This window comes from Calidris pugnax, unplaced genomic scaffold, assembly GCF_001431845.1.
Source record: "Calidris pugnax isolate Ruff unplaced genomic scaffold, ASM143184v1 scaffold123, whole genome shotgun sequence".
NCBI lineage: Eukaryota > Metazoa > Chordata > Aves > Charadriiformes > Scolopacidae > Calidris > Calidris pugnax.
The window spans coordinates 2,132,799-2,140,937 of NW_015090876.1; the positions used below are offsets into that span (position 1 = coordinate 2,132,799).

General features: G+C 52.9%; 1 protein-coding gene across 3 annotated transcripts in view; it reads right to left on the minus strand.

Annotated features, from left to right (window-relative positions):
- Nucleotides 1-1,652: 1,652 nt before the first annotated feature.
- The window catches only part of MAFK (v-maf avian musculoaponeurotic fibrosarcoma oncogene homolog K), a 12,894-nt gene continuing 6,407 nt past the window's right edge, over nucleotides 1,653-8,139 (minus strand). Inside the window, exons 1-3 of one of the 3 annotated variants that reach the window (XM_014946258.1) lie at nucleotides 5,833-5,930; nucleotides 4,790-4,869; nucleotides 1,653-2,231 (exon numbers count right to left, since the gene is read on the minus strand). In XM_014946258.1, coding sequence (XP_014801744.1) covers nucleotides 1,797-2,231; nucleotides 4,790-4,825 — 471 coding nt within the window. In that variant the 5' untranslated portion in view covers nucleotides 4,826-4,869; nucleotides 5,833-5,930 and the 3' untranslated portion in view covers nucleotides 1,653-1,796. Of the gene's footprint in view, nucleotides 2,232-4,789; nucleotides 4,870-5,832; nucleotides 5,931-6,388; nucleotides 7,162-8,139 lie in introns of those variants that run through there. The other 2 variants (XM_014946259.1, XR_001412523.1) reach the window with 2 other exon arrangements.

Below are 8,139 nucleotides of genomic sequence, written 5' to 3' on the forward strand. Positions count from 1 at the left end.
AAATCCCTCTCTCAAACCCTTGCTCAGAGCCATCCGAACGACTTCTCTATCCCAATTTTTCTTTCCATCCCCTACACGCACCACACCCTGACCCCATCCCATCCTGATTTTCCATCCTGCCCATTGGGATTGTTCCCCCATTCCCAAGAGACAGCGTCCAAGGTTTGGGGTGACATCCCTACGGGTCACCTGAACGCTGAGGGATGTTCACTGCTCTCTTTGGATCCCACCTTCAGCACCAGACGGGTGATGGGGAGGAAAACCCTCCTCCAGCTCCCATCCCACCTCCCCGTAGCCCTTCTCTGGTCATCAACAACTGGGGAGCCCAGCTCTGCAGCTGGGACAGGTCACTGCTAACCCTACCCGTGCTTCTGTCAAAGGGGAGGCTCTGCAGCTTCTCCCCTCCCGTCGGAACGCTCTCGCCCTCTGGTTACACTCCAGTGCTTCAAAAAAAACATCTTTCCCCAAATAACTCTGCACAAACCCCTTTCTCACAGCGCCGATCCCACCCTCTCACGGCCAGCCCTGCCTCTGCCTGGTAACACTCACAGCATTTACCCTCCTCATCCTCACCTCCCCTCCGACACACAGCTCTTCGCGGCGTTTACTGCGCCTTCCCCCTTTCCTCGAGCTTCAGGGAATCCACCAAAAAAAAAAATTAAAAAAAAAAAAAAAAGAAAAAAAAAGCCACTACTTCAAGATCGCAGATCATTTGGAAGAAATAAAACTGCATAAATATACCCAATTCACAGGCACACCTTAGTGAAGGAGCTATTGGGAAACTTGGGCTTGGAATAAAGGAGGCTGCAATGTAGTTTTTTATAGGCCACACAGGTAAATGGGGCGTATTAAAATATGTAAAATATATATTTTTCCATATTTTAACAGCATGGATTGAAAACAAAAGGTTATTCCTAACGGGTGTGGTCAGACCCAAGCATTAAATCTCCATCGTCCTCCCGCTCCCATCCACTCACAGCAGGATGAAATCTAATCCAAAGAGCCTGTATCCCTGCCCTCGGAATATCAGATGGAAGCGGGGAAGGCAGGGGAGACCCTTCTTCCAGGGAGTAGGATGCCACTAAAGGAAACTCTTTTCTTTCTTTTTTTTCTTTTTCTTTTTTTTTTTTTCCCCATACATTCATCCCACACGATGACTTCTACGTTCCATCTGTTTCCCGGCTCTTGAGCATCATTCACGAAGACTCTGGAGGCTCCTCAGGTTGTCTTCTCCCAGCGGGAAAGCCACCCACGGCTGGGAGGGGAGGCTGGGGGGAAGGAGGAAGCAGATCTTGCGGTTGGTGCTGCGTACGGAGCTCAGATCCCGGGCACGAGAGGTCGATGGAGCCCCCGAGCCCAGACAGAAGCAGCCAGTTAAGTTCCCTTCGTAGGTTTGGGGTTTGGTTGTTTTTTTTTCTTTTTTCTTTTTTTTCTTTTTTCCTATTTTTTTTTTTGCACTTTTGGAAGAGAATCGTTAAAATGCCAGATTCTTGAGGTGACCAAGGGCTCCGGAACGAGGCACGAAGAGCCTTATCCCCCTCCCCTCCGAAAGGCTGCTAGTTCCCCCCCCGAGGGCACACCGAGGGCACTAGGAGGCTGCTGAGAAGGGTTTTTTATCTTTTCTTTTTTTCCTTTTTTTTTCTTTTTTCCTATTTTTTTTGCACTTTTGGAAGAGAATCGTTAAAATGCCAGATTCTTGAGGTGACCAAGGGCTCCGGAACGACGCACGAAAAGAGCCTTATCCCCCTCCCCTCTGAAAGGCTGCTAGTTCCCCCCCCGAGGGCACACCGAGGGCACTAGGAGGCTGCTGAGAAGGGCACAGAACTGGACGAGATCTCGGCCGATTTCACGATGGTGATGACACTGGTGGTGGCAACTTTGGTGGGGGTGATGGGCCCTCGCGCCACAGTACGAGCAAAGGTCTGGAGTGCTTCGTACTTGGAGCGCAAGGCGTCCAGCTCTAGCTTCATGCTGCTGTTTTCTCTGGCCAGCTTCTCCACCTCCTGCTGCAGCTCGACCCGCTGCCTCTCCAGCTCCTCTTTCTGAGTCACCCGCTTGATGCGGCAGCTGGCAGCGTAGCCCCGGTTCTTCAGCGTGCGCCTCCGCTGCTTCAGACGGATGACCTCCTCTTTGGTGAGACCCCTCAGGTGCTGGTTCAGCTCCCGCACGGACATTGACACGAGTTCATCATCACTCAGCACTGGGGCATTCTCTCCTGACTCCTCCTTTACCTGCAAACACCAACAGCACAGGGGTAGCGCCAACCCTTATTCTGGAGGGGTGGTGGGGACAGAGCAGAGATGGGCCACCCCTCAGCGTTGTGACGCTGGGAGACAACCCAAAAGCAGTACAGAGAACACAGGAGCCAACCCTTATTCTGGAGGGGTGGTGGGGACAGAGCAGAGATGGGCCACCCCTCAGCGTTGTGACGCTGGGAGACAACCCAAAAGCAGTACAGAGAACACAGGATCCATTTAAACACCTGGGAAAAATATAATACATGGGTAGCCCTCTGAAGTCAGAGAGAGCAGAGAGTCTTCCTCACCCAGCATGAACCAAAAAGTAAGATTCTCTCCTCCTTATCTGGAGGGATGAGGGGGACAGAGCAGAGATGGGCCACCCCTCAGCATCGTGACGCTGGGAGACAACCCAAAAGAAGTACAGAGAGCACACGCTCCATTAAAACACCTGGGAAAAATATAGCAGATGGGTAACCCTCTGAAGTCAGAGAGAGCAGAGAGTCTTCCTCACCCAGCATGAACCAAAAAGTAAGATTCTCTCCTCCTTATCTGGAGGGATGAGGGGGACAGAGCAGAGATGGGCCACCCCTCAGCGTCGTGACGCTGGGAGACAACCCAAAAGCAGTACAGAGAACACACAATCCATTAAAACACCTGGGAAGAATATAGCAGATGGGTAACCCTCTGAAGTCAGAGAGAGCAGAGAGTCTTCCTCACCCAGCATGAACCAAAAAGTAAGATTCTCTCCTGACTCCTCCTCTACCTGCAAACACCAACAGCACAGAGGTAGCACCAACCCTTATCTGGAGGGATGGCAGGGACAGAGCAGAGATGGGCCACCCCTCAGCATTGTGATGCTAGGAAACACCCCAAAAGCAGTGCAGGGAGCACACCTGGGAAAAATATAGCAGAGATCTAAGCTCTGCTGTCATCTGGGTTTGGGTAACCCGCTGAAGTCAGAGAGAGAAGGGAGTCTTCCTCACTCTTGGGACCCCGTCTCATTGTTGGTCTGGGAGGGGTTGGTTCACGCCGGGTGAACCAAAAAGTAAGATTCTCTCCCAACTCCTCCTTTACCTGCAAACACCAACAGCACAGAGGTAGCACCAACCCTTATCTGGAGGGATGGCAGGGACAGAGCAGAGATGGGCCACCCCTCAGCATTGTGATGCTAGGAAACACCCCAAAAGCAGTGCAGGGAGCACACCTGGGAAAAATATAGCAGAGATCTAAGCTCTGCTGTCATCTGGGTTTGGGTAACCCTCTGAAGTCAGAGAGAGAAGGGAGTCTTCCTCACTCTTGGGACCCCGTCTCATTGTTGGTCTGGGAGGGGTTGGTTCACCCAGGGTGAACCAAAAAGTAAGATTCTCTCCCAACTCCTCCTTTACCTGCAAACACCAACAGCACAGGGGTAGCACCAACCCTTACATGGAGGGATGGTGGGGACAGAGCAGAGACGGGCCACCCCTCAGCATCGTGACACTGGACACCACCCCCAAAGCAGCGCAGAGAGCACACGCTCCACTAAAACATCTGGGCAAAATATAGCTGAGATCTGAGCTCTGCTGTCCTCTGGGTTTGGACAATCCTCTTAAGTCAGAGAGAGCAGTGAGTCTTCCTCGCCCAGCGTGAACCAAAAAGTAAGATTTTTAAGGAGATAAGTGTACAGCAAAGCAGACTGAAGCCCTTTGCGTTCCTTCGCCAGGACCCAGAATTCCTATTGAATCCTGACGACAACACCTTTTCCCAGCATTAGGCCGGGACACCAGTGCAGCACCTCAAAAGCAGAACAGCCACTTGTTACGCAGGGTTTAATTCAGCATTTTGTGGCTTTTTGCTGAAGACTGCCCATCCCAGTAGTGATCTAAACCAACCCCGCTCGGCCTCAAGGAGCACAGCCCGGCTCAGTGTCCCTGGTGCACAGGCCAGACTCTGAAGTTACACGAGAAAGACACCAAGGCCTTGTGCCCTTTTCTCAGGCAGCTTGGCTCCCCCAATTCATTTCAGAACCATACAATCATTCAGGTTGGAAAAGGCCTTCAAGATCGAGGGCAGAACCTTTAAGCCATCAGCCTTTTGTCTCTTCAGAGACTGTGGGACACCTGGAACGAAGAGCTAGGACACTGGAAAGGCAACATGTCCACAACCCCATGGGCAGACCACCACCAAGCCAGTGTGTCTGAAGCATTTACAGTCTCACAGATCTGAGAGACACCACCTCGACACCTCCTTTCCCCAGGGCCTCCCAGTCCTGAGAGCAGAAGTACTTCATCAACAGGCCTGGGAGCGCTGGTTTCAGGATGCTGCCAATCCCTGCTGTAGTCAAAAGTCTCTTAGATAGCAAATGGGACACGCCACCTTCCAACCCCATCCCAGAGACTTTTTTTGGGTATTGCCAGTATTCTTCAACCCTAACCCTTCCTGTAGATAGTGGGAAATCCTAGAGACACCCATGTGTAAGAGTCTCTGGGACCCGTACGACTGACGCCACAAAGGCCTGTGACAGCCTCCCCTGCCCCCCAGCATCACCCCATCCTTCCCTTCTTCCCTACCTTTAATGCCTTGTTCGGTTTGGGATTAGTCGTCATAACCTGAGCACAGTCTTCCGGACAAAACCGCTCAGAAATTGCAACTGGAAAAACAAAACAAGATTTTCAGGTTAGAGCAATCGGAGAGATGAAGGTAAGAAGAGGATACACCCAGCGCTCGGCCCAAACCCCCAGCTCCATCACCGTTAACAGAAACGACCCCACGGCCGTTTAAAGCCCTGGGGTGGACTCAGAGACCAGTTGACCAGTTCACCCCATCCAGATGCAAGAGAGAGAAATTTGTGTTGAGTTTTAAGGCTGAAGACCTCATATTTTGCTATTAACGAACACCGAGATGAAGCCGGGAGGACAGGGCAGGGAGGGGGGAAAGGCCACTGGCTCCTGTCTGTAATTAGCAGTCGGGCTAATCACCATCCACCGCCCCGCAATACGCCGTCCCCTCTCACGGGGAGCGGAGCGCGGCCTCCCAGGCCCCGTCACTCACTCACCCCCCTCCGGAGGAATCCCAGACGCTCGGAACGACCTATTAAAGACTGAATTAAGAGTTACCTCCGCTCATAAAAGGCACCGGGAAGCCACAAGACAACAACTCCCTTCATTCTTATTTTGCTTATTATTAACCCGGCTCCAAATTGAATCAGCAACCCAGAAAAAGCAGCTGCCTGGTTCGTCACCTGCTTTCAGAGCCGTCCCCACCCAAAGGAGACGCTACCAGAAAAGCCAGAAAACAAGAGAAACAAAAGCCCCCCCCCACCTCCTTCCCCTCCAACCCCTCAATAACAAAGCAAGGCAGGAGTTTGCCTCTCCCAAGGCACCAAGACTGTTGCTTCCCCATTCTCTCGGCCCCGGGGCTGCCAGGGCTGACCTGCCCCATATTTCTGGTGTCCGACTGATGGAGACCATCCCCTGGCAAGATGCTGCCCTTCACGCTCACCTCCACTGGTGACTACACCTCTTCGGTCGGCAGCCAACAGAAAACCCACCTTTGCCCAAAAAAAACCCCTTCCTCGCCCCGCGGCGATGGCGGCAGGGTGGCTGGTACCTACCGCCGGAGAGGCGACCGCAGCCGTGCCACCATCACAGCCTCTGCCTGTCGCTCCCCCAAAACGGGGAGGGTGTGAGGTGCTGGTGTGTGTGTGTGTGTGTGTGTTCCCCCCCTACCAACCCTTACATGGAGGGATGGTGGGGACAGAGCAGAGACGGGCCACCCCTCAGCATCGTGACACTGGACACCACCCCCAAAGCAGCGCAGAGAGCACACGCTCCACTAAAACATCTGGGCAAAATATAGCTGAGATCTGAGCTCTGCTGTCCTCTGGGTTTGGACAATCCTCTTAAGTCAGAGAGAGCAGTGAGTCTTCCTCGCCCAGCGTGAACCAAAAAGTAAGATTTTTAAGGAGATAAGTGTACAGCAAAGCAGACTGAAGCCCTTTGCGTTCCTTCGCCAGGACCCAGAATTCCTATTGAATCCTGACGACAACACCTTTTCCCAGCATTAGGCCGGGACACCAGTGCAGCACCTCAAAAGCAGAACAGCCACTTGTTACGCAGGGTTTAATTCAGCATTTTGTGGCTTTTTGCTGAAGACTGCCCATCCCAGTAGTGATCTAAACCAACCCCGCTCGGCCTCAAGGAGCACAGCCCGGCTCAGTGTCCCTGGTGCACAGGCCAGACTCTGAAGTTACACGAGAAAGACACCAAGGCCTTGTGCCCTTTTCTCAGGCAGCTTGGCTCCCCCAATTCATTTCAGAACCATACAATCATTCAGGTTGGAAAAGGCCTTCAAGATCGAGGGCAGAACCTTTAAGCCATCAGCCTTTTGTCTCTTCAGAGACTGTGGGACACCTGGAACGAAGAGCTAGGACACTGGAAAGGCAACATGTCCACAACCCCATGGGCAGACCACCACCAAGCCAGTGTGTCTGAAGCATTTACAGTCTCACAGATCTGAGAGACACCACCTCGACACCTCCTTTCCCCAGGGCCTCCCAGTCCTGAGAGCAGAAGTACTTCATCAACAGGCCTGGGAGCGCTGGTTTCAGGATGCTGCCAATCCCTGCTGTAGTCAAAAGTCTCTTAGATAGCAAATGGGACACGCCACCTTCCAACCCCATCCCAGAGACTTTTTTTGGGTATTGCCAGTATTCTTCAACCCTAACCCTTCCTGTAGATAGTGGGAAATCCTAGAGACACCCATGTGTAAGAGTCTCTGGGACCCGTACGACTGACGCCACAAAGGCCTGTGACAGCCTCCCCTGCCCCCCAGCATCACCCCATCCTTCCCTTCTTCCCTACCTTTAATGCCTTGTTCGGTTTGGGATTAGTCGTCATAACCTGAGCACAGTCTTCCGGACAAAACCGCTCAGAAATTGCAACTGGAAAAACAAAACAAGATTTTCAGGTTAGAGCAATCGGAGAGATGAAGGTAAGAAGAGGATACACCCAGCGCTCGGCCCAAACCCCCAGCTCCATCACCGTTAACAGAAACGACCCCACGGCCGTTTAAAGCCCTGGGGTGGACTCAGAGACCAGTTGACCAGTTCACCCCATCCAGATGCAAGAGAGAGAAATTTGTGTTGAGTTTTAAGGCTGAAGACCTCATATTTTGCTATTAACGAACACCGAGATGAAGCCGGGAGGACAGGGCAGGGAGGGGGGAAAGGCCACTGGCTCCTGTCTGTAATTAGCAGTCGGGCTAATCACCATCCACCGCCCCGCAATACGCCGTCCCCTCTCACGGGGAGCGGAGCGCGGCCTCCCAGGCCCCGTCACTCGCTCACCCCCCTCCGGAGGAATCCCAGACGCTCGGAACGACCTATTAAAGACTGAATTAAGAGTTACCTCCGCTCATAAAAGGCACCGGGAAGCCACAAGACAACAACTCCCTTCATTCTTATTTTGCTTATTATTAACCCGGCTCCAAATTGAATCAGCAACCCAGAAAAAGCAGCTGCCTGGTTCGTCACCTGCTTTCAGAGCCGTCCCCACCCAAAGGAGACGCTACCAGAAAAGCCAGAAAACAAGAGAAACAAAAGCCCCCCCCCACCTCCTTCCCCTCCAACCCCTCAATAACAAAGCAAGGCAGGAGTTTGCCTCTCCCAAGGCACCAAGACTGTTGCTTCCCCATTCTCTCGGCCCCGGGGCTGCCAGGGCTGACCTGCCCCATATTTCTGGTGTCCGACCGATGGAGACCATCCCCTGGCAAGATGCTGCCCTTCACGCTCACCTCCACTGGTGACTACACCCCTTCGGTCGACAGCCAGCAGAAAACCCACCTTTGCCCAAAAAAACCCCCTTCCTCGCCCCACGGCGATGGCGGCAGGGTGGTTGGTACCTACCGCCGGAGAGGCGAC